Source organism: Syngnathus floridae, chromosome 13 (assembly GCF_059516105.1).
Source record: "Syngnathus floridae isolate MCC-2025c chromosome 13, RoL_Sflo_1.0, whole genome shotgun sequence".
Taxonomy (NCBI): domain Eukaryota; kingdom Metazoa; phylum Chordata; class Actinopteri; order Syngnathiformes; family Syngnathidae; genus Syngnathus; species Syngnathus floridae.
In genome coordinates this window covers 5,225,800-5,251,464 of record NC_142425.1, presented here as the reverse complement: position 1 = coordinate 5,251,464, position 25,665 = coordinate 5,225,800, and the positions used below count along the sequence as shown (strand labels likewise).

The 25,665-nt window shown below is 44.8% G+C and overlaps 2 protein-coding genes and 1 long non-coding RNA gene across 9 annotated transcripts; 2 read left to right on the top strand and 1 right to left on the bottom strand.

The window, feature by feature from the left end:
* The first annotated feature begins 103 nt into the window (after positions 1-103).
* On the top strand, positions 104-14,381 carry evi5b (ecotropic viral integration site 5b). Of its 6 annotated transcripts, none has more exons than XM_088393272.1 (20): positions 104-353; positions 4,331-4,545; positions 5,897-6,086; positions 7,031-7,255; positions 7,339-7,413; positions 7,511-7,636; positions 7,721-7,864; positions 8,038-8,127; positions 8,191-8,288; positions 8,382-8,442; positions 8,529-8,582; positions 9,252-9,284; positions 9,824-9,970; positions 10,453-10,584; positions 10,751-10,891; positions 11,088-11,246; positions 11,341-11,487; positions 11,554-11,649; positions 12,472-12,567; positions 12,889-14,381. In XM_088393272.1, exons 1-20 carry the CDS (start codon positions 336-338, stop codon positions 13,198-13,200), a joined length of 2,559 nt encoding a protein of 852 aa, XP_088249398.1. In that variant the 5' UTR covers positions 104-335; the 3' UTR covers positions 13,201-14,381. The 6 variants fall into 6 exon arrangements, with proteins under 6 accessions (XP_088249398.1, XP_088249399.1, XP_088249402.1 ...); XM_088393274.1 differs by lacking the exon at positions 104-353 and adding an exon at positions 1,013-1,276; XM_088393273.1 differs by lacking the exon at positions 9,252-9,284.
* Positions 14,382-14,980: 599 nt separating this feature from the next.
* On the top strand, positions 14,981-19,134 carry gfi1ab (growth factor independent 1A transcription repressor b). Of its 2 annotated transcripts, XM_088393281.1 has the most exons (6): positions 14,981-15,052; positions 15,626-15,876; positions 16,816-17,052; positions 17,181-17,536; positions 18,001-18,138; positions 18,260-19,134. In XM_088393281.1, exons 2-6 carry the CDS (start codon positions 15,801-15,803, stop codon positions 18,602-18,604), a joined length of 1,152 nt encoding a protein of 383 aa, XP_088249407.1. In that variant the 5' UTR covers positions 14,981-15,052; positions 15,626-15,800; the 3' UTR covers positions 18,605-19,134. The 2 variants fall into 2 exon arrangements, with proteins under 2 accessions (XP_088249407.1, XP_088249408.1); XM_088393282.1 differs by lacking the exon at positions 14,981-15,052 and having other exon boundaries at positions 15,126-15,876; positions 17,184-17,536.
* Positions 17,667-25,498, bottom strand: LOC148388271 (uncharacterized). The gene is made up of 3 exons (XR_015861979.1): positions 25,178-25,498; positions 18,326-18,565; positions 17,667-18,165 (listed from the first exon to the last, which is right to left on the bottom strand). It is a non-coding gene; the product is annotated as an uncharacterized LOC148388271 (long non-coding RNA).
* Between the last annotated feature and the right edge of the window lie 167 nt (positions 25,499-25,665).

The following is a 25,665-nucleotide window of genomic DNA, read 5'->3' as shown; positions in this document are numbered from 1 at the left end:
AGTGCCATGCTGGTCGGCGACAATAGACGTGCGTCAGCGTTGCCGGTGTGAAACCAGAAAAGTGGGTTTCATGACTGATCGTGTGGTATGTGAACGTAAGCCGTCACATTAGTCACATTTTCACCTCGGCAGGTAGTGAGGCTGTGCTCCCGGTGGAAACCTTCACCTGTCACTTTTTAGCCACTGGGATACATTCTCATTCACAAACTGAGACCGTATACTACACCATAATTGTGGATTATTACTTATTATTGGTACTGATTGAGACACGATGCCTTAACTCAAGGTGCCACCCGTAATCTGACACGAGTGTTCCGGTGATGTCTTTCTTCTAAATGCCATCTGAACTTCAGGTAAGGCATTCTTGGGAGTCAGGTGCCGATTAGATAAAGGCAACACACAAGAGTGACTGTTAGTACATACTGTACATTACAAAACGTTGTGCCTTTTGAAAGGCCAAATGCAAAATATCATGAAAGTCTTTGTACTTAATGATTGAGTGATATGTTATGTTATTGTGCATTTTGTTAGAGTCTTTTCTTTAAAATTGAAAGTAGGGTATGAAATTCTACTGCCCAGGGTGTCTACAAAGTCTCGTTACAATTCTACACAATTCTGACAAAAACAAATGAACACTATGCGATTTAATGCAAAATGTTGGGTTGTTCTTGTGATTTACGTTTTAGTTTTTCAATTTTGTTTGATAAAAAAACTTAATACTATTATTATAGGACATGATGACCACATTCTGGTTTGATGGGTGGTACTGCATTGAAGTACGCGTTTGGCCTACTGGTCTGTATTTCTCTCATAAAATATAGATATAATTCAGAAATACATATATTTAAACCCATTATTTGGCACATAACCACTGAAATATATTGAAAAATATTATTTAAATCGATTTCTCTCGTCGTCTCATATTTAAAGTGTAGTTGCGCACTCCGCCCAAGAAGTGTCGCCGACGTCAAAGAAAATAGTGAGTAAGGGGCGCATGCGCAATGGCATGTAAACACCGCCTGGACGGCTGTAGGCCGCCTGCCCGAGACGTTGCTGTCCACGTATTAGACGGCCGCGATCGCACCCAGCCCATGCAAGACACCCGACGGACAGTAAACGCTCAGCAATGCTAACGCGTCCCGGTGGAAAAGTATCGAATAAAAAAACAACTTTTTCTTGCTTTGTTTCTACGCGAGAATGCGGCGGACGATAGCTTAATGCACGGGAAACACGCCAAGCGAGGAAGTTTGGCGCGGCGTGTTAAATTCGCTTCAAGGTAAATGGATGTTCTTTTTTTTCCATCCTCTCCCTTTCGGGTTTGTCTACTTGCTGAAACTATTTATAAAACGCCGGCAATTAATGATTATTTAGAAATGAGCACTACGTGTACTTTTTTTTTTTTTTTTACAAGATAGCTGCTAGCCAGCTAGGCGCATCGTTAGCTTTGGATACTCTTTTGTGATATTTCAGACTAGTTCTTGCATAGAATTAAAAATTGAACTCCATAATTCGCAAACTTGTGTTCTGGGATATTAATTTAAAGCAAGTTGGTGAGCTAGTTGGTACTGCTCGATCCTGGGTATCTCCTTTCAACACTCAACACCAGGCAGCCATAAAAGGAGCAGATGAGTCTTGCATTGTTGTTTCCAAGTTGAACGCTGCTCTACTCAAAAGAAGAAAGATGAAGAACACAATGATGACAAAATGATCAGTCACTGTGTGATATAAAGTGAGACGGCTTCTGAATCTGCTGTCATTTAATGAAACTAATCCTAATGAATGAATGGTGTCACCAGCAAGCCCAAGAGCAAAAACAAAACAAGCCAGCCAAGATTCAACCGGCCGAACCTTTGACCAAGCTTCTCTTTGAACTGAGCCGCTGACTTGTTGATGGGGCCTTGCCAGCAGTTGGAGACCAACTGAAGTCATGCCGGTGTCACCAGTTAGCAGCGGGGCGGCAACCGCATATTGGTCTTACTGGGTTGTTTTGGTTCAGTTGGTCTCAAGAGAAATACTGCAGAATCAGCTTTGCTCAATTGACTTGCTTCGCTGAATCGAATCAGCAATCTCAGTGGAAACATGGCAAAGTCAGATGATTTGGTTCAGAATGATGGCGACGGCCGACATCAGACCACCATCTCTTCACATTGTTTACTTCGCAGTGAACGTATAGCAAAGCAAACCAACTTTTGTGTTCATACATTAGGAACGGGAAACAACTCAAGTGACTCAAATCATTTTAGTGAGTGACTCAGCGTAACCCGAGTCTGTGAGATGAAGCGATTAGACCAGCATTGGTCTGCAAGTGGCAACATGCGCTACTGCCAGAGCAGCTTCAAAAAGTCCTCCATGACTTCTTCTTTTGGCCATTTCCCCATGAGCGTTTAGCGCGATGATGATGATGCAGCAGCAAAGGAGGAAATAAAAGTGTTCAAGTGGTGCAGTGGTCAGCATTAGTGCGGTGACTCCAGAATGTTATGTGAATTAATGAAGTCATGATTCGTGTATCTGCTTGGAGAACCAAATTAAAATGTCATTTTGTTTGAACAAGGCGTGTACAATTGCTCTGCATCGCACTGAAATCAGCTGTGCGTTTGTAAATATAAGGTGCAAACTAAGAAACAGATTAGAAGTCATCAGACTTAGCTTTTGGCATTTACACACAACACGTTAAGAGGTTTGTAGATTACATAGGCTGTTTATCAGTAGCAGTTGTATCGGGAGATAAGCAAAACGTCTGCTTTCATCTGTCCTTGCACAAAGTGCATTGGAGTACCGCCAACAAAACAGATGATCTCAAAAAACCCAACAAAATTAAAATTATTGACAAAATCAAGGTGCAGCAAGAAGTAGCTGGGCAATATCTGTAAAGACTACAATATCGAAACATCAATCTGTTTTTGTGCTTTTCTTTTATGCTCCACAAGAGAGCGCCAGTGTTTGTGTTGGGGAGGAGCTAAGTGTGGCCTGGGTTGTTAGTGGAAGTTACAGTGTCTTTTGTATATTTATTGTTTTGCTGGTGCATTTTTCTCTTAAGCTAAATTATCTGTAAGGCTTTTATTTTCAATTGTGATGTAAAATGAGTTTGAATTAATATGAAAGTGCCAAATGAACAATTCTAAACATTTTTTGGGTGGGTTTCAATTTCTCTCTGAGTGGCATTTACACAGTTTTATAATTTATTTTACACGCCTAGTAGTAAAAATAAGGCAGAAATGAAAGTTAAGGATGTGTGTACATTGGGTTGTTGATATGCGTGGAGTGCAGGAAGAGGAACAAGCTGCAGTCACAAATGTCCTCCGGCTCGTGAAACATTTGAATAAGTGGCTTCTTTAACACTACTCGCTCATTAGCGATGCGAGCCACATCTCGAAGACTCCCCTCTCACCCTAACACCCCCCCCCCACCCCCACCCCACCCACCTCGCCGCCTTCTTTTCTCCTTTTTTTCTTCTGAGCTTTCCGGCACACAAAAGCCGAGTCGCTCGGATGTATGGGGAAGCCTCGCAAATGGAATGTCCGACTGACCGCGAGTGCCACTTGGCCCTGAGGGTAGGTGAGGCTGAAGAAATTGACTTTTTCGGACCAATGTTTTCAAAACTGCCGTTCGGGGACCTCCTTGGGTTCTGTGAGATGTCACTTGGAGGGTCATTTGCAAATGTTTGAAAAACGTTGACAGTGTTAATGCTAAAGTGAAGACAAAATCCCATGAACAAGCCAACAGAAAATTAGCATTGATTTCAAATAAATATTCACTCATAAATCCTGTAAGAACACATACATACATACAGGCATTACAATAATTTAATGCACATCTCCTTTTTAATCTTAATCTTGACGATCCCTGTTCTGGACCTTTTATTTCTGGGCGTCCAGGTGAGTGCAGCGTTGCACTTCCTGTAACAGGGAGGTGCTATCTCTACCGCAGCACTTTGACCTGCCAGTGTGATCAAGCATATGACTTCATGAGCTCCGTTCAAAGCGGTCAAAAGTTCCAAAGCAGAATGTCACGCTGGCGTTACGCTTGACTGGATGCTACCGTAGATACTGGCTGTCTATGCTGTTTCCAAAAACCGGGGCAGAAGCCGGCGAATGACTTGGAATCATAGGTAGGGAATTTCAGACGTAGAGATCGAAACTCCTAGGTTCCTGTGCTTGTTTTTTCCCCACCCCCATTTTCTGTTCATTAAAAGTTTATTAGTGTTCGGGGCCAATAGATGGGGGGTGCGTGGGTTGCATCATTCATTTAAGACAACTAAACAGCTCTCTCTGTCTTTTGCAAACGACACTTCCGCGTTCTCTATCATTGATGTGTGCATTTTCCTGGACAGGTGGCGACAGACAAGGTTTCTGGTAAGCTGAGTTCCACTCTCTCATGGGTGAAGAAGTCTGTGTCACACACGGTCAGTCAGATGGCTAGCCAGGTGGCCCCGCCCACATCCCTGCCGACCTCCGCCTCCGCACCGTCGCTGTCTTCGCCATCCTCACCGCCTCAGCTCAGCCCCGATGACGTGGAGCTGCTCGCCAAGCTGGAGGAGCAGAACAGGTGAGAAGAAGAAAAAAAAGCCATTCTCACTTTGATTCACTGTGACTTTAAAAGGTGGGGCCTTGCCCGGTGAGTGATGTGGGTGTCAGCGAATGAGAGTGTCCAGTTGGCTGGCTGGCTGGTTGGCTGGCTGGCTGGTGGCTAGTAACTCGTTTGCCTGAGTGGACTGACTGCGTGGTGCCCATCAGTAGCTTGCGTATGAATTTTCACAGGTAAATTGTCCTTTCGGTACCAAAGTTGTTTGGGTTGCGTGTGAATCCTACTGAGCAATCGCCTCGCTGAAGCAGCAATTTTGCAGGTTTTCCGTGTGAATTGCAATCAAGCGAGTTCATAAGGGCACAATTGCGTTCGGACAGTCCACTGTGTTTGTGGTACGTTTTTTTTTTTTTTCCTGGTCTGAGGCCTTTGGACTTTGCAAACGCAGATAAAAGTCATCCAACAGTGTAGTTGAGCAGCACACGAGGAACTTGTCTGTAAACCGCTCCAGATCTTGAAGATGCGAATGAAGACAACATGATGAACTGGTCCTGGTATGCTGCTTTTCTTCTCAAAGCTCATTGTGGATTCCAGGGAGGTCCAATTATTGTTTTTTTTTTTATTCCAAACAAGAGTCTCGTGCTGGTAAATTATTAGCTTGTGTGTTTGCATACCAGCGGGTCCACGGAACCTTAAAAACTCTTGTGAATTTCCTTTAAATCTGAACTGAAACATTTCAATTCAGCAGTGAACATTTTCGCATGTCCTGTCTGTACTAATTTATTGTACAGACAGTACAAGTTGCCGCTGGTGTTGGTTCCACACAATTGCCTGTAATTACTTTACAATATTAACACAATAGTGACATCAACTTTGCATTTGACACAATTGTTGAACTTGCTGACAAGAAAACTTAGTGTAGCCTCACACACAGTTGCGAGCTGAATGGCGGGTGTCGCTTTTGTCGAGTGGGAAGCCCTCCGGCCGGCTCTTTGCGGCTGCGGGTTCCGCCCACACGACCCAGATGCAGCTGAAACTCGAGCCGGCCCCTTGACGTCAACGCTGCCGCTGCTGTTTTCCAAGATGGGCTGTCCGTTTGCTTGAAGACACGCAACAGCAATGGGAACTATTATTCACTTGATTATTAATTTAAATTGTTAAGTTGATTAAGTTGGTCAATAAAAAAGGAAAATAAATCTGCTGGTTCTTTGAACCAGCCTGGTAATTGAACCTTTATTGACTGCAGTTTAAAATGGTGTTTTCAAAGGGGTGAAATATAAAATCAAACCAAAATGCAGTATACATAAAATCCAATTTGAAGAGAGAAAAGGGCGTCTGTGGTGCTTGCCCTCAATCCATTTTGATTGTCTCGCAGGCTCCTGGAGACGGACAGCAAATCCCTGCGCTCCATGAACGGCTCGCGGCGGAACAGCGGATCCTCACTGGTGTCCAGCTCCTCGGCCTCGTCCAACCTCTCGCACCTGGAGGAGGACTCGTGGATCCTGTGGGGGCGCATCGTCAATGAATGGGAGGAGGTGCGAAAGAAGAAAGAGAAGCAGCTTAAGGTGAAATGTGCCACCACGCTTTCCTGAGCCATCGCGCTACGCTAGCACGTGGACGTGATGACTTAGACTCGTAGACAAATGTAGTCCTGTGCCGCCATCTCGTGGTATATGTAGGCAATTACAAGCCACGTCAGTTACTGATTTTCGGGTGCAGCCCTGTTGAGTTTTTACAAAAGCAAAAAGTGAAGCAGTGTTGTCTTTCTAAGATCATCAAATGCTGGAGGAATATATATTTAAAAAAAAAAATCAAACTGGATTTTCCTCGTGTGTGTAAACCATGCTATACAATTGATCCTCCTTTGCCTTTCCTTGTATATCCTGAAGAGAGCAAAGTATTTTCCGTCACTATTTTTGTACGAGTCACCCCCCCACCCACATTGAGTCCTTCAACATCCTATTTTTGGAAAAGCTAATTTAAGCTCACCTTTCCGTTTCAAACCTCATTTGTGCCAGGAGGAAGTCATACGCTGGTGTTGATACCCGACACCCAATGGTGGAGTAGCAAAAGTTAGGAATAAATATTTTTAGGAATAAACGTTTTTAACACAAAGGCGGTGGTGCCTGAAAAGTGCACGTGTCTAGCAGCTGTCTGCTCTAAACTCGCACAAGTCCTGGTCAAAGTTAAGCTCTGGCCCAAATGCACCCTGGCCCGAGCAGATGTGCGCACACGCTTAAAAACACACACGTGCGTGCATCATAGCAGGAAAGAGCAGTGTGCTCCGTCAGCACAGGAAATTTCTTAATCACGTTGTGTCAGCAGTAATGCATGGAAAAAAAAAAAACTCCTACGCATGTTCTAATAACATCATTAAATTTGTTCCTTATCGTGGAACAAAAATGGAGGGCAACAGTTGGTCCAAAACAACGACGACCTCTGCTTTGGCTGCAAAACTTTAAATTGACAAGCACAAATAGCAGCATTGATTTGCAAAGTGCACTTCCAGGATCTGGTCCGAATGGGGATTCCGCACCACTTCCGGGCCATCGTGTGGCAGCTGCTGTGCAACGCCCAGAACATGGCCATCAAAGACCAATACTCGGACCTCCTGAAGATGACGTCGCCATGCGAGAAGCTAATACGCCGCGACATCGCCCGCACTTACCCAGAGCATGACTTCTTCAAGGAGAAGGACAGCCTGGGCCAGGAGGTTCTCTTCAATGTCATGAAGGTAAACAATGACGAGGCCCTTTGACGCCGCGTTAACGCAGCGTTACCACAGTATTTCTCCCGCCCATCTTGTGTGCTCCTCAGGCTTACTCCCTGGTGGACCGCGAGGTCGGTTACTGTCAAGGCAGCGCCTTCATCGTCGGCCTGCTGCTCATGCAGGTAATTGCCGCGCTCTGACGTCGCCCGTGCGAGGGAACCAAAGCTGGAACCCTCACGGGGGATTTTTTTTTTTCCCCATATATATAATGTCCTCCAGATGCCAGAGGAGGAGGCCTTCTGCGTCTTTGTCAAGCTGATGCAGGACTACAGGCTGCGGGAGCTCTTCAAGCCCAGCATGGCGGAGCTGGGCCTCTGCATGTACCAGTTTGAGTCCATGATCCAGGTAGGAGGCTCAAAAAATACGATTTGGATCTTTTCACAACCCAAAACATTACTGTCGCCAATCTCGACCATCTCGTCCTTCCAGGAGGATCTCCCCGAACTCCACATGCACTTCCAGGCTCAGAGCTTCCACACCTCCATGTACGCTTCCTCCTGGTTTCTCACCATCTTCCTCACCACCTTCCCGTTGCCCGTCGCCACCCGGATCTTTGACATCTTCATGTGCGAGGTGGGTACTTGCAAGAGACGAGACTTCAGATGAATTTTGCTTCTTGTCCATCAGCGCCACCTGCTGAATATTGAAAAAGAAATTCCCAATTAGACGTTCTCGGGCTATTTAATGTTCCCGTTTGCTCCTATAATGCTTTGCACCCAGTCACTTACGATGCCGTCTGTGCTCAGGGCTTGGAGATCGTCTTCCGAGTGGGCCTGGCCATCCTGCAGATGAACCAGGCAGAGCTCATTCAGTTGGACATGGAGGGAATGTTACAGGTGCAACTGCGTGCGTGATGTAGTGAGGCCGTCGTTTGGTCTGACTCGATGGGTCCTCTGCAGCACTTTCAGAAGGTCATCCCGCGCCAGCTGGACACGGGCCCAGACAAGGTCATCCAGGCGGCCTATCAGTTCAAGTACAATGCCAAGAAGATGAAAAAGTAAGCTGAGGCTTGTTTCGCTCTCTGTCGCCATCTTGTGGCCGCTTTTGGAAACGCCACCCTGGAGACCTACTTGTCTTTTGCTGGCCTCAGGTTGGAGAAGGAGTACACCACCATCAAGACCAAAGAAATGGAGGAACAAGTGGAAATCAAAGTGAGTCCAGCCACACACTTTGACTGCTTTTTACTTTTGATGTTTAAAATTGTTTTAACCTAATGCATTTCACTCGCTTTTGGTAGAGGCTGCGCACAGAGAACCGCCTGCTGAAGCAGAGGATCGACACTCTGGAGAAGGTGAGTTCCGCTCGCATCACAGCAGATCCGTGACGACTCCCTCACCTCGCACTAACCGGCTGTTTTGAGAGTCGGCACGCCAGTCGGTCGCCACGGCGCTGCCGCTAACCGAGACCGGGCCACGCGTGCATGTCAGGTTTGCGCCGCGTCCACGCCGAGCATGAGGCGAACACTCGGATTCTAACGTATTCCAGACGTCGTCATCTCAGGCACTCGATCGCTAACGCCGTCCAACGTTTGGAAGCTCGTTTATGAGCCCCCTCATCAGACATCCTCTCTTGCTCGTTCTTCTTCTCTCTTTCATTCTCACAAGTTCCTCTCACTGTTGCTAGCACATCTCGTTTTTTCTAATGGCATGCTCTCTTACTTTCTTGCACGTAATGTTCCTTTTTGCACCCCAAGATGTAAACATGATGCATACTGTTTCCCAGCCAAGGAGATTAAAATCAATAACAATTACACTACTAATCAAAAAACAAACGTAACTCAAATGTTGGTTGGGAATCATTGCATTAGGAGGTAAAACTGAACATTGCCTTTGACGCTGCATCTATTTTTTTTTTTTCTTAAAAACAAAACAAAAATCATTAAGTATCTTTTGTGTGCTTTAAACTCTCCTCTGGATTGTCTCTCTGCTCTCTATTTTGTGGTTATCTCTGTTTTTTGTAGGAAAGTGCTTCCTTGGCAGATAGATTGATCCAGGTACTTTTCCTTCACTTGATTTTTCTCGCTGCACCCCCACTCTCCTCCCCGTCTCTCCTCTCTGCCCCTGATTAGCATGAATCCGTCCTAAAGGGCTAATGATGCACATTTAGAGGAAATTATTTATGAATTCACCAGGTAATTATCGTTCATGACAGTATCAAATACATGCATGGAATCCTCAAATGACAGCATCCAGACAAAGGATTGAATGTTGTTCACCTGAACAAGCCAGCACACTCCAAGCATTTATGAAAGTCAGAAAATGCTGATTGGCAGAAGTTCAAACTGTTCATATCAATAAACTTTTAAGGCCAGTTTAATGCTCCTCTAGTGCCTCCGGAGGTGCAATGTTGTATGACAAGCCCACTGTGCACTTGTTTGTTCAGGTGTTTGGGGGGAAAATTTTTCAAAGCAGCATGTCCTTTCAGACAACCCCAATCTTTTATACCTTTCTTCCGTCGTCTTCTTTCACTTGCTGTCGGGCTACCTTTCTCACTTCCCAACCCCCGTCCGCCCTCGGTCGTTTGCGTCCAAAGGGACAAGTGACTCGGGCTCAGGAAGCGGAGGAGAACTACCTGGTCAAGCGGGAGTTGGCCACGCTCAAACAACAGAGCGAGGGGGCCGCCGCTCAGCTGGAGCAGGCCAACCACACCATCAGGCAGCTTCAGCAGCAGCCGCAAGCGGTAAGGACGGCCACCGGGAGGCGCTACCACCCTCCGGAGCCAAGCCAGATCAGGGTCTCGCAGCAAGTCATTAAAAAGCTTTGTCTAAGCAGATCGGCGACTAAAATCCACAATGAAGACACGATCACGTTTGGTAATCGGGCCTCAAGGAGATGCTCGCATTTGGCCTGCTTGTTGTGGCACGCATGAAGTCCCACGTGGACATTCTCCTCACACGCTCCCTGTATGCAATTACAAATGTCTTCACACCCCGCACATCTGCTCTCTTGCCGTCATTATGTTTAGTTATTAATTCATGCCAGCGCATGTTTTGCATAATGTGACATTTGGATGTTTTATTCATAAGGCGCCATTCTCCCGCGATATCTATCCCAACCACGATTGTGTCAGGCCAACTCTTTGCCAATTATTGTAGAAAATCTTCAAGTCATGCCGAGCAAAAAAGAAATGTGATGTGTTGTTGTTTTTTGTGCGCTTGTCAGAAGGGGGCACTACGCTGCTCGGAGGAGGCAGTACTGCAGCTGGAGCGAGAGTTGGTACAAGCCCGGCTGAAGGAGGCCGAGTCCCAGTGCGCGCTCAAGGAGATGCAGGACAAGATTCTGGAAATTGAGAAGGTGATGCATGAAAAGACAGAACACCTTTCATATTTATTTCAACAGTAGATCAAATAGCAAAATGGCTTCAAATAACGATATAATATTTAGGTCAGGGAAGCCTCTGAAAGGTTTGCATTTGGCTTCGGCCTCCTAAAATGTAGTCAAATGTTATTGCACACTGTAGCGCAACACGTCGCTGCCGGATGACACCAACGTGGCTCGACTGCAGGAGGAGCTGATGGCTGTGACAGTCAGAGAGGCTGAGGCCCTTACAGGCCTCAAGGAGCTACGTCAGCAAGTTCGAGACTTGGAGGACCACTGGCAGGTGGGAACAGAAAGAAAATCAGAACAGCTACGCCACATCTTTCTGTTTGAGGTCATAAGTTGACACTTAAGTAATTTCTTACACTGCAGACATCACATCTTTTTACAATCGTGTGGCTTCCCAATTATTACATCAATTATTGATGGCTTTATTTAGCGATTCTGATCACACCTCCACCCCCCCTGCACTTTTGCAGCGCCACCTCGCGCGAACGTCCGGCCGTTGGCGGGAGAGTCCCAAGAAAAACACGCTGAGCGAGCTGCAAGACGAGCTGATGAGCGTGCGGCTGCGGGAGGCCGAGGCACAGGCCGAAGTGCGAGAGACTCGGCATAGGATGCTGGAGCTGGAAACCCAGGTTAGAAAAATGTTTTTTTTTTTTTTTTATTTAGGGTTTTTTTTCCCCGTTTTTTTTTTTTTTTTCATAATTTTTTAATTTTTTAATTTTCCAGAATCACATTCACGCCAACCAGCTGCGGCGAGCGGAGCAAGAAGCCCGAACCCTACAGGATCGCATTGAGACGTTGACCACTCAGAACAAAGATCTCCACTCGCAACTTCAAGATGTCAAGCGGCGACAAGCAGAAATGGAATGCAAGGTACCGGATGGACTCTGTGCTGATTTGCGCTGGGAGTCCAGTGTAAAAATTGTCTCCCTCTCCCAGAGCAAAGAGGAGGTGATGGCAGTGAGGCTGCGGGAGGCCGACAACATGGCCGCCATGGCTGAGCTGCAGCAGCAGATCTCCGAGCTGGAGATTCAGGTGATGGAATTCGGAGGGCAAGCGGGCCTCAAAAGTAAAACAAAATGAATTAACGATAGTGGAAAAGCACTAAAACAGAGATTTTAGTCTCTATATAACGATAGTGGAAAAGCACTAAAACTGAGGTTTTACTCTCTATAGAATTGTATTCAACATTTCAATGACTGCATAATTGTTTTACTTTCAATTGACCAAAAATGAACATTGGTGCTCAGTTGTTATTAGTCCTGGCGTCTGTGTGTCCCAGCAGGAAGGGGTTTCACTCTCAACACCACTGCGATGCTTTATTTTGTAAGATGTTACTGACGCCATATCAAACTTGTTTTTTTTGGGGGGAAAAACATTCTTGAGACGTTAAACGGCCGCCGCTTGCCGGCTGGCTGCCACCTGTTTTGCATCGCAGCTGAGATCCAGGAAGCTGTGGGATAAAAACCTCAAAAACATCATCAGGCCTGTTTTTGGACCTCCTTGCGAGGGTCTGTTGGGACTCCTCGGTGATGCAGGAAGTTGTTATTTTTAGATTACCCACCCCCACTTAATGGGACCTTATCCGTCATGTGAGCAAAGCTTGCAAAGTTAATGAGTGATTGAATTCGTTTAGTCAGTGTTACCTTTTTCGTGTTAAACTGTATTCAGATGCTGTCCACAGTTAGCAGGATACATGCGCCGTTAGGTTGAGCTGCATAGCACAGTCACAAAATGCACCACTGTTCTTTTGACGTTAGCTTTAGCTAGCTAGCACTATTTGACATTAGCACCCTATGTAGACATTAGAGAATTAAAAAAAAAAAAAAGCTTAACAAGTTGTTTTTGGCGGTCTAGAAAGAAGAAGGGAAGGTGCAGGGCCAGCTGAACCACAGCGACTCCAACCAATACATCACAGACCTCAAAGATCAAATTCAAGAGCTCAAGCATGAGGTAATGACCAAGATTTTCGCACCTTTACGCCTTTTTTCATCCTAGCTCTGAGATTTGTTTCCTGGTTTGACTGAGATAAGTCGAAGTGTCAACTACACCCAAAGCGCTTCCTGTGCAGCCGTCGTCACGTTGTTATGACAACGCGCGCAACCGATCCCTCACAAAGTGGAGGCCAAGTATTGGCGAAAGCTGACGGGCGATCAACACATGCTAAGCTAACGTTAGCCTCAATCGATGTGATTCACTCAAGCTTGTTCACTTTTCAATGTCATGTTTTCTTTTTAATGATGTCAATCATTCCTAATTGTCTGACTTGCACAGATCTGCTGCCTAAAGGGACAGCACGGCGTCACCTCCAAACCGGCCGCCTTTGACGGGATCCACATCGTCAACCACTACGCGCACCACCGCGACCCCGATGACCCTCACGACGAGGGCTCGTATCACTCTTCAGATGAGGACGCCACCAGGGACGGCGGCAACAACGTAGGCGGCCGCCGCACATTGCTCCATCCCAAACTGGGCGGCACGGACAGTGAGGAAGACGACGACGATGAGGACAGCGAAGCTTTGAGGCTCTCCGTACCCGCCGCCGCTGCCAATGTGGGAAATCGCAAGTCCACCACTGTGTGATGCATGGAACTTTCCAGACTGGGGAAGTGATTGTGACTTGGACAGTACTAATCCTACAGAGACAGGGTTAGGAACAGGTAAGGAATAATTACCCGGTAAAAGACAGTTCAACATTTTATTCTCTATCACACTTCATTCAATGGGATTTTATATGAACATGATTTTATAAATCAACAACTCTACAGCGTGTGTGTGTATGTGTGTATTGTGGTCTTTTTTTTTTTTTGCCCTCACATGAATTAAATGACATTTCAATTATTTTTAAATCTACCCGGACACAAGCCATCATGAGACGAAATAATCTGAAATGGACCTAGGAGGCCTCTCCAAATGGGCTGCGCGGGAGCGTAGAGGGGCATCACACAAGGGAGAAAGGGGATGCTTGTTTGTGTTGTGTGTTTGTTGATTTAATGATACTTGGTTGTATCTCCAAAGTTGTTCTTTTTTTGTTCACTCCATTTCACACACTTAGACAGGGACTTGGAACCACACTTTGTTTTTGACCTGGACTGGTCTGGTGCTGGACTTGTAGCCGTACTTTGGCTTTAACTTCAACCTGGAACATGGCTTCGACTGGGAGTTGTACACAAAGTGGACTTGGATATGGATCTACACTTGTGCCTGGATTCGGATCTATACCTGATTGTTGACTTGTAACTGGACATATAACTTTACCACGACTTCAACATCTACTTGGGACTGAACTTTGACTCGGATTTGTAAACAGACCTTGACTTCAACCTGGACTGGATTTGTGAACATATTAATATTAATTGGATCTGGACTTTGACTTGAATCTGCATCTGGAGCAGGACTTTTACTTACACCTGGATTTGACTCTGCACCAGGATCTGGTCTTGTTCTTATATCAGGATCTAGGCGTTGACTTGGACCTCAATCTGGCCTCTGAATTTGGACATAAATCAGAGCTCTAAAGCTGGATCTGATGTAGTTCAGATAATTTTATCATCTGGGTGTCAGTGATGACATCACATTTATCTGGTAGATGTTTGGACAGCATCAATGTTCAACATATTTTTTAAAGCACTTTGGGAGTGGGCCATACATTGCACACTCATCCACGCACAGTTGAGTTTGTGTGCAAGGAGTTGACAGTATAACATTTGTTGAATTTTTATTCTGAACTGTTTATAATAAAATGGCAGGCAGGCAGGAAATAATTGTAGGCTGCTGGTAATTCTAAACAACAAAACCACAAAAGTCTGATAACAATCTGTCACTCAAAAATCGAGTGTGTGTGATTATTGAGTGCGCCTTTAGATCTCTGCTGTGATTTACTGACATGGATTCCGTACAGCAGGGGTGTCAAACTCTGAATGTAACCCCTTATAATCGCAGAGTACAAGACTTTTTTTTTTTTTTTTAATCCATTCACGATGGTTGCCCTGTGAGACTACAAGACAAATATGTTCTGTGATGGACTTATTTTTTAATAAAAGCCTTCACGTTTAAAATAAAAGCCCCACTATACATGGTCATTTTTAAATCCTTAGTCATTTTTAAAAACTTGCTAGACATGGGCCCTTTTGAAGCCTTACTATACATCATTTTTAAACTGAAATCCTTGTTAAATTTTTGTACTCATATTCAGTGACGTGTGCGCACTTGCTGGCAGGAAACGCTGGCGTATGTACACGTGCTCGTTTTTATCGTCCACGGCGTCCTATCTACGGGCTTCTCGCTGGGCGGAAGTCTAATCGAGCTCAGGCACGTGTCCCTACTCGCATCCTGTCGCGATTCTGCTCCTTCTGATTGGCGACGTGCATCCGTACGGCCATAATTTGCGTGTATACTGCGTGCGCGCCTCCAGTTTGGATATTTTCTGCATCTTGTAAGGATCCTGTCATATAAAGAGATTCACAAAACAGACAGAAAGATTGACGCTTCTTTTACTGAACGGGAAAACAGGCAAAAACAAAATGAAAACAGCCGCAAAGGGAGCTCGCGAGCGTAGAACTAACCACGTGATTGCTACGCCTGACGTCACACATCAGGCCGTGCGCTTTTCCCTGTACACTACTTTATATTCGTGTACATTCGCTTTTTTATTTGCTGAAAAGGTTGGTTAAGCATCTTAAAAAATATTCTGTGAAAATCTAGTCCTCTAGTTCAGAGTTTATCTCTGCATTGCCCTAAATGTTATAACTGGATTATAAATGCGATTTTCATTTCTAAAAACACAATTGGTCATACACTGTAATTAACATTCCAAATAGAGTCCGGTGAAAAGGGTGATTTTTTTTAAGCATCCCCGGTGATACAGTATTTTGTTTACAGTGTTATTAATAATAAAATAATCACGATAATTGCTGTTAAACCCACAGGTGTCGAACGAGTCCCCCCCTCTCGTCCAGCTAAATTGACAACAAATAAATAAATAAAGCTTCTATTGTGTGCGGGATAGTGAAAGCGCCTGGGGGCTCATCTTCCTCGTCCTCTTCCTCGGCGTCACCTGTGCGCGTGACACCTGGCGGGCGGCTGGCGTCCTTGCGCATGCGCGTCGTGGCCTCTCGCTTGAAAGGCAGCAGTAAGCAGAAGAAAGAAAAGAGGAGAATTAAGAGAAGAGCGCAGCGGAGAGGATGCCTCGCTCCTTCCTGGTGAAGAGCAAGAGGGCTCACACCTATCATCAGCCACGAGCACTGCACGACTGCACAGGTAACAACCACATGCATGACATTTCCTTTCAAACTTGACATTTTCTCTGAGTCATGGGGAATGGCAGTGAATTAATTAGACACTAAATACATTTTTAGAAACTGTGACCATCTGTTAATTTTTCTCCCAAAATCTCAACGCTGACTGTAAAACAAATATTTTACACGATTTTTAAGCACTGTGAATACATTAAAATATGACACTTTGTATTTTTCGTTGTGATGTGATTAGAAACGTATTCCCCAGTGGAGGAGAAAACGCAACTCTACTTGTTTTACCAATAAATTAAATATTACGAGTTAGCAGACGCACACATTTTCACGCTATTACGTTTAAAATGACAGTGTCTATATTTTTTGTCGCTGTAACAATAAAAACGATCAACCATTAAAATAAATTACAACTATTACAAATTACTATTACAATATTAAAATTAGACAAATTGTTCATATTCTTCTATTTGTTATACTACAAAATGATTTGAGTGAAGTCAAGTGGAAAGTGCTGGGGAAAAACGTGCACTGTTGAAATAACCACGTCGATTCTGACGTTCTCACTCTTACGGTTAAATCATGACAAATTGTATTTTTCTGTTGTGATGTTACAAAAATTTAGTCTCTTGACACTGACGCAAAAAGATGACATTTTCAAACCTCAATTTAATTGTTTTATAATTAAACACGTTTACGGGGTTTTAATTAAAACAATGAAATAAAATATTGTTGTATTATGTTAAAATAAACATTAGTACTAAATAGCCCTGTGTCTCCGCACAATTACAGCATATTATCGGGATAAAAATTGTTTTACCTTAATGACAGAGGGAAAAAACATCATTTTTTTCTTTAGTTATAGTCGTGACCAAATTATTATTTTTAGATTCGTTTAGAGAATTATTGAAAACTGCCCAAATGACTTTTTGCATTGGTGGCGGAGTAGGTCCTTGGAGTGATGGTGGTGGGTATCCTCCTGCGGACCCGTCCGGTTCCGCGTGGAGCTTTCCCGCAGAGGAAGCGGTGGTGACCGCGGACGCGTCGGCTCTCTCTCTGGGTTGCCTCGTTCCAAAGGCGGCTGACTCCTCTCCCAAGTCCCCGTCAAGCTGCGCAGGCGGTCTGTGCCCGTCCTCGCCGGACTATGAAGGCTTCTGGAGGCCACCGTCCCCGTCTGCCTCGCCTGGTACGCACAATGATGGAATTAATTCTGATTTGCCGCTAAAAATATCACTTGTATGATTTTATATTTTTGCCGCCAGAATCGGTTGACGTTAAGTCTACGTTTAAAGTTACCGTCCTCTTTTCTTCCAGTAGATTCGCTCAAGTCTTTTTCCCCTTTGATGGACGATACGACGGCCTTTTCAGTTCCCTTCCGGCCGTACGATTGGAGCGGATACTCAACCCCCGTTGTGCAGGGCCTCTATCCAGCCACGGTCCCTTCGGTGCACGGCTTTTACGCGGAGCCGGGCGCGCAGGTGCTCCAGCAGTCGTCCGCTTACGCTCAGCAGGCGCTGCGGACTTACGGCCGCCACGCCGTCGCCTCACTGCTCTTCCACGACAGGGGGGCCCTGCACGCCCACCACCTTGAGGCCCACCGCGAGGCCCCGCCGGATGTTTGCGCCAGCCTGGCGCTCCACGGCGCCTTCAAATGTGTCAAATGCAGCAAGGTGAGACTTTAGAGGAAGTGGGGCTGCAGCACCACGCACACACGCGCTATCTCATAATTGGTGGGACGCAAGACGCAGGTTCAACATATCAACAAAAATGTCACGAAAAAATAATTCTGCCATCTAGCGAAGGAGCATTTAATTGCTGTACCTGTCACAACACGTCACACTTGGAAGAACTAATTCATAATAAATTTCAGACCACTAAGTTGAAATTGGATAATTTACTACCCAATGATCTCTGATGGCACACTAGATTTTTCAGCTTCTTGAGTATTTTTGTCTTTACAATTTACTGACCCCTACATTTGAAAACAGCTATTTCTAGTTCTCATTACTTTGTCAAAAGAGGCTGATTACTACTTTCAACCTTAGCGGATGACGACACATTTGTCTAAGTGGAGAAGAAAAAATTGCATCCATGTTGTTGCAGCAAATAATCCAATTTTGCCCGCGTTTGGCAGGTCTTCTCCACTCCGCATGGGCTGGAGGTGCACGTTCGCAGGTCCCACAGCGGGACTCGGCCCTTCGCGTGCCCTGTCTGCAGCAAAACCTTTGGACATGCCGTCAGTCTGGAGCAGCACAAGGCCGTGCACTCGCAGGTCAGTCTTATGTTGTCATTTTTCTATCTGCAAAAATATAAACAGATTTTATATTAAGGCCGATTAATTAGTCGGGCACGAGTTGGTGACTCATGATTGACTCCTGACCGCCCCGCTGCAGGAGAGGAGCTTCGACTGCAAGATCTGCGGCAAGAGCTTCAAGCGCTCGTCCACGCTGTCCACGCACCTCCTGATCCACTCGGACACGCGTCCCTACGCCTGCCAGTACTGCGGCAAGCGCTTCCATCAGAAGTCGGACATGAAGAAGCACACCTTCATCCACACGGGGGAAAAGCCGCACAAGTGCCAGGTGTGCGGCAAGGCCTTCAGCCAGAGCTCCAACCTTATCACGCACAGTCGCAAACACAGCGGCTACAAGCCCTTCGCCTGCCACCTCTGCAGCAAAGGGTTCCAGAGGAAGGTTGACCTGCGCAGGCACAAGGACACGCAGCACGGGATCAAGTGACGGCAAGGCGCTAACAGACTTTTTTGCCAATGCTTGTTTGTCTTCTGTCCTGGGACCTGTCCTCGTCTGTTAAGCCACCACCATCAAATATGTTGCTACCGGAAGGACAACGTAAAAGTAAAAGACAGACTTCTCAAAAGCACCAATAGCGCAGATTAATTCATGTTGAATGGGTCTTATACCAAAAATGTCCATACTGATATATAGAGAGGTTAAACACTAAAAAAAATACATACATAAAATACTAGAGATTAGAATCTTATGTTTGTTGTCACTCAACCTCTGAAGTCATGCTGGCAAAATATCAAGTCAGATTTGAGCATTTTCTTTTTCTGTTCTCACCACTCAAATGTTTTCTCCTCCTGCTTTGACCAAACTGCAATAAACGGCAGAATGAATGAATGAATGAATGAATGAATGAATGAATGAATGAATGAATGAATGAATGAATGATTTGACAAACCTACAAAAATTGTTTTCAACCAAACGACAATACATGAGATGATTTATTAAAGACAAATAGAACGCGATTGAAGGAGTCGTCTCAATTTGTGCATAAAAACAATGAATGACTGGTAAATGAACATTTAAAAAACTATGATTTTTATGTGGATGTCATTGTGTGCCTTATTTGTTATTTTTCATGTTTTTTGGGTTATTTTTGTACTTTGTGGGTGATAGACAAATATTAGCCTGGGTTCGGATTCCAAGATGCAGCAGGTTGTGCGGGCAAGTGATACAGTGTTAGTCCCCCAACCTAAAGGTTGTGTGTTCAAACCTCAAGTTGATATGCAGCCTCCCTCTGATGGAATGCTTTGTTTCGTTTGGGACCAGTTGTACATTAAAGGCATGCTTTTAAAGTTGGATTTTATTGGGTAATTCATTTGTGCTTTTTTGTTTGATTTTTTTTAATGTGGATTTTTACATAGACGTGTGTAAAATTTTCATGTGATGTTTTTAATGTGGATTCTTTGTGATTTTTGGTCTGGGGCTTTTTTTTTAATGTGGTTTTTTTGTGTGCTTTCTTTGCTAAGACAGATTTGACCATTGTTTCTTTCCAAGTTGGTATTTTTGCTGTGATTGCGTGTGCTGTCGACATGTTTGTTTTGGCCACCTGGATCATGTGTTTACACCATCAACAACATGCTGATTTCTTATGTTTGTTTTGAGTTTTTTCTTACGGTTGCCAATTGCGCCCCTGGTCATCAACAAGAAGATGACGAAGAAGACGCTGAGTACCTGATGAGCTGCAGTAAATCACCTTCCTGATAACAATGATATCAAAACATTGAGAATAAGAATAAGAGTGTTCTTTTCTGTGCACTTGGTGATTGAAATCAGTGACTGACAAAGATTTTGCTTGCTCACGCCTCATTTGGTCAACATGAGCGAGGTCTGTGGAGGCATTTTAAATATTTTAAAGGCCACAAAAAAAAAAGGGCACGATGAAGACGAGGATGAGGATGGCTGCGTGGGCTGGGGTGTCTTGCAGAAAGAAAACATCACACTGGTAAAATAAGGATGTTAATATCTTACAATTATTTGTTTAATTAACATTTCATGTTCCACAGAGAGTAGGAGAAAAAAGTCAATCTCAGGGAAAAAAAGAAGGAGCTTCCATTAAATGTAACCACATTCCCGTCATGCCTCGGGCCACGTGCACAAAATCAATCACGGCTAGGCCCGGGCTGGACCGTGTCTTTTTTTTTATGATTTATTAATAGAACCTGTGGGTTTCTTGGGCCTTTTAAAAAGGGATTCAAATAAATAAATCTATGCTGCACATACAGTACATCAAATTGTAAAGTACTAAAAGACAGCATGGGCTGTTCATCAACTCATTGTATTGTTTCGGGTGTTTATGCAAAACAGAGGACAGAGGTTTGCGCTTGTTTAACTGTAAAGAGACAAGCTGCTGATTAGTGGAAAGCACAAAGAGTGTGAGCGGGACCACTGCCCTCCAGTTACCCGGCACCTCGTTATACTCGAGTGTGTGTTGTCATAATATTTGCTCGGCTTTGTTTTGTACAGGTCTGACGACTTCTGCGCATTGAGCCTGCAAGCTCACGGCAGTGATTAACTCAATGCCGGATTCAAAGAGTTCTGCAAAGTTTGGGTCATACACATGACATGCCCCCCCACCCCCATCTTTTCTTCAACATGGAGGCTTATTCATTATTCACCTGATGTGACAAACAGTGCAAAGCAGCTGTCAGCGCTGCAACAAGGCGCATGCACAAATTATTCATGACGCAGCAGTAAGAAAAGAAGGGAGAGCATGAAAATAATAACAAGAGACACAGTGAGCTCCATAACACTAATTTAACACCGTCACTTTATACTTTTGGTGAGCGACGCACAACAAACATACAAAAAACACACACACGTACACAACACATACACAAACCTACCCCACGCACACACAAAACAGATACAAAACACACACACAAAACACACACACAGGATTATGGTGCACCCAGATTTGATGGGAGGCAGTGATGTATTGTTCTTTTCAGTTTTTAGACTTGTTTCTAATGGCACGTCCCAAGGTGCTTGTGTGTGTGAGTGAGTCTAAATCCAAGGCCACACACACACACACACACACGCACACGCACACACACACAGACACACACACACACACACGGTCACATATTAGAAATCGGCGGGGGCCAAATGATGAGGCCACCTTGAAAGCTTTCCATTAGTCGGGTCTGGGGCCCCGAACAGCGTGAGTCGGGGGGGAGGGGTGTGCACGGGCGTGTGTGCATGTATCTGACTTGATGTGTGCGTGTGTTTAGCCGCTTCATTTAGCATCACATATCAGAAAACGATTGCGTGTGAGCTGAGCACCTTACCGATGGTGACCAGACCCGAGTCATTCCGAGATCAGCAGACATTCTGCCTCCTCCACTTCTCTGTCTTGTGTGTGTGTTTGTGTGAGAAGACAAAGAGCGATTGCTACGGGTGACATTAAAAGGACGCTTAAGAGCAGCGTGACGGGATGAAGCTTTTCTTGTCTTCAGGGGCAATAAAACACGAGTTTGAGCACAAGTGACAAGTTGGCATGTTATGGCCTTTTAGCGCCCTCGTGTTCTTACATTCTGACAAAAGCCTTCGCATGTTTTTCTTTTCTCTTTTTTTGGACATCAATGCTGTCTTGAAATGGCTTTTAATCACAAATGAGATACAAGCCACTTTTACATCACAGGCGTGAATTTACTTCTCTGAAATATGACTACAGTCTGGTAAGATCATTTTATTCAACTATACCCAAGACAATTTTTTTTCCTAGAAAAATTTGTCCTCACAACTTTTTTTTTTTTATTAAAAGATACATTGTAAAATTAAAAATCTGAAAAAATACAGATGTGCTTACAGTAAGTATGCCAGGCCAGTAGGTGGAAATGTCTCCAATAATTTGTCTTACAGAGCCTTATCTGAAACATTTCATTAATTTGGAATTTGGTCGATACAAGTCACAGCGTTGTATTAAATGTTCATATGGTTGGAGACGTGAATCATTTGTTGTGTTGTTATTTTTAAATGTTTGTGTTTTCGGGCAGCCATGAACACTTCACGTCACGTACATTCGCACTTGCGTGCGTGTACATTAGCATGTTCAAATAAATAACTCAAAGATACGTATGTAAATGAGGCCGACGTGGCTTTGCGAACCGGGGCGACGATGTCGCCGATGAATCTCCCTGAAATATTCATGCCAACCGTCAACAGCGCGCCCGAAGAAGGCCGATCCATAAGAGCCTCACCGCAGCCAGAGGAAGCAGTGCAAAAATGACAAAGATTCATCCTCAGCCGCCATGAAATATTGATGGGCAGGCATTCAAGTAAAGTTACTTTTTGTGTTCTGATTTAATGAATGATTTGAGCGGCGGCGGCGGCGGATGTCGAGTGTGCTGAAGCCTGCGCTAATGCCCATCCGGGGGTCTTGTGTGGTCATGTGTCACACTGCGGCAGGATCAAAGCCCAGGTGACGGATCCCGCCATCGGGTAAAAGTACTTCCAAGGGCCCAGAGAACCAGGGAGAGCCTCGCCGTATTCCCATGTTTTAAATCTTGCATCCAAAGGGGACTTTTTAGCCGGAGCAAATCTGCTTTTAATCACACTCCCACACATTACGTATACTGTGAGAGAGAGAAAAGGGCCGAAAGGCAGTGGAAAGAAATGGATCGTGGTAGTGCAGCGGCTCTCCCATTCTCCCTCCGGCATCCTTTGCAACATTGATGAGCCAAACCGGAATCTGATCCCCGCCCTGCAAAGCTTTCATAATTATCACAAAAACTCGTATTTGCTCATAAACCTCACCAAAATCAACGTCAAATAGTGCTGTTAAGCTCCGCCCACAAGCGATTATAAAACTGAAACATTGTGCTAACCGCAAGACAAATTTAATCAAAAAACATTTAAGAGAAATGGTTAGGGTTAGGTTAGGTTAACCCTAACCCTAACCCATGGCCACTTCATACAAAGAATGGTAGACTTGCTTAGCTATTTTCTGACATTTTTGTGGGCACACTCGGGACACCAAATTTCATGGGTTTATGTTATACTGGATTTGGGGTGCTGAATTTTACTCAAGTTTAGAGTTTTAGGCTCCGCTCACACAAAATATAAAAAAAGTCGGTCCCTCAGGAAATGTTCAATTCAGTAGGGCTGTGCACAAATCGGTGGTGATTCGAAGGTGGCCAAATGGAAGTGCCGTCACCAAATCATGATTGGCTTACTTGACTCTGATATTCTAACAATCCATACTGTAGTGTTAGAAAGAAAAAAAAAAAAAAAAAAAAGAGACTTGGGTTCTGGCTTGAAATGTCAAAGGTTCCTGGTTCGAGTAAGCAAAAAAGGAAAAAGTTTTGATTTGAAGCGGACATTTCAGGTTGAGGATGCGTCATTACATGTCTGTAAAGCATTGCAGCAAAAACTGACCATTTGGTTTATCCCTGGAAGTTATTCATTTCAATCAGCCTGCTCTTTACGTGATGAAAAACAACCCTGCTGTATTTTTTGAAGCAAAAGTTTGAGGAGAAAAAGTCTTCAATTAAAGTCAAAGGGGTTGCGGGCACATGACCTGAAAAGGAAGGCTTGAGTAGGCAGGAAGTGTCAGGAGACGCATGTGGCAGGTGAAACGGGACTCGGCGCACTCGAGTGAACATTTAAACGGATCAGGGCAGTTTGGGTGTGAGGGGGAAGGGGGAGTGGTGGTGGAAAGGAAGGAAGAAACGGGACTAAAAGCCTGCCATCACTTGCAACAAGACGCGGGTATCCCAAACATGGTGTGTCAGCATCTTTAAACAGCGTCTGACGGAATCGTCTTGACAGCCACTTCACATGTAACATCTTCGATCGGCCTCCCTTGGGGAGGCGCTGGGCAGTTTGAACTGCAGACGGCGCGACAAATTCAAAATTTGGCTCTTTGCTGTCAAGAGTCACAATTTTACTGGGGTCAAGTCAGATTTTTGGGAAGGAGGAGATCATGGTTCGAGAGGAAGCTGCATTTTTATTGTACAAGAAGAAGTTAAGATTAAAAATGTATGTGGGCATTTGCAAAAATGTTGGTTCAAGAATTAAGTACATTTTTTATTTTAATTACATTGCTTTTGTCACAAAATAGAGTTGGCTGCCAACCTTCCATAACAAACTACCCATCTTACGTCATCTTGTTTTGTCTCAGCCAAAAAATCTAAACAATACCCCAGAAACAAAAAAAGGCTCTTTTGTTTTGGCATTAAGCATGATTTGATTTCCATCGCGGTTGATTACTTTTGAAGATAGATCGAAGACCCGAGTCTGCAACCAGTTGTACCAAAAGGCAAACACTCGAGTGAGTGAGGGATTCGGAGCGCAGCCATATTGATCGGCGCTTGTCAAGGATCCCGCTGCATCTGCTAGCTTGTCTGGCCGAAGTGTGTATTGATCGGCAACGCGTTTACAAGGAGAGTCACAAGTTAGACGCGGCGAGATCTCACACCGTGTCGGTATCGCTCGATGGCAGACGAATGCCGTCGCAGTCGCAGGGGAGCTTTCGCCTCGCCGCCAAAACATAAAGCGGCGTGACAAGGATGTTGAGAGATGCGGAAGATGATTCTCTTTCCGAGCTGGCCCCTCCCTGCAATTGTTTGCTACAGGGCTAAAGCTTTTACAAAAAGGGGGCATAGGTGAGTAGCATCCCTGGTGAGAGCGCTAACTCCATTAGCTCTCAAGGCCACTGGGGGAGTCCCTGCAATAGCCCCCCCTCCCATTTTAAAATGATATTCTGGCAGTAAAAGACTGATGTCAAATCAGCTCCGTTACACTCGACTGGCCGTCTTTTTGTCACGCGTTGTGACAACAAACAAACCGATGCAGATGAATGCGGTAAAAGTAAGAAAGGACATCATGAATGGAAAGTACGTCACACTTGAATTGCAATGCTATGCATTCATGACGGAATGCCATGCGAGTCATTTGGCAAAGCTTTGACGAGATTTTTAGAAAGCGACATGTATCTTTGGTGGATTCCTAAGAGAGTCTCAATGTGTGTGCGCGTGTGCGCGTGTACGTGTGTGTGTTACTTGCCAAGCGAGCTGTTGGTGGTCTGCTGAGGCCAGTGAGGGAAGTGGACTGGATAAAGCGTTCACTTAAAACCTAGCTCTTGCTAAAAGGTCACATAGGACGCTTTCTCCCAGTCCCGTAGGATTCCTCCCGAGAGGGTGGACTACATAGGCAAAGCAAATCGTCAAAATAGAAGGTGCATCCAAAAAAAGGACTCAAGATACACAGTTTGGGGGGAAATTGGTGGGAATGGTCTGTCAGGGTGAGAATTTTATCAAGCACACGCGCTGAGTTTTCCAAAACTTACAGGGGTCACCTATACCAACTTTTAAATCATTATGAACGCCCCGCCCCCTAAAGCAGCGAAACGATCCGTGTTGATCTAACTATAGGCTTGCACCTGACGTCAAATTCACGCCCATAGCTCCAGTGTCTGATTTAAAAGCCACAAGATGAACACAACCATAAACACCGTATTAGTTTATGTATTTATATTTATTATGACTTTGTGT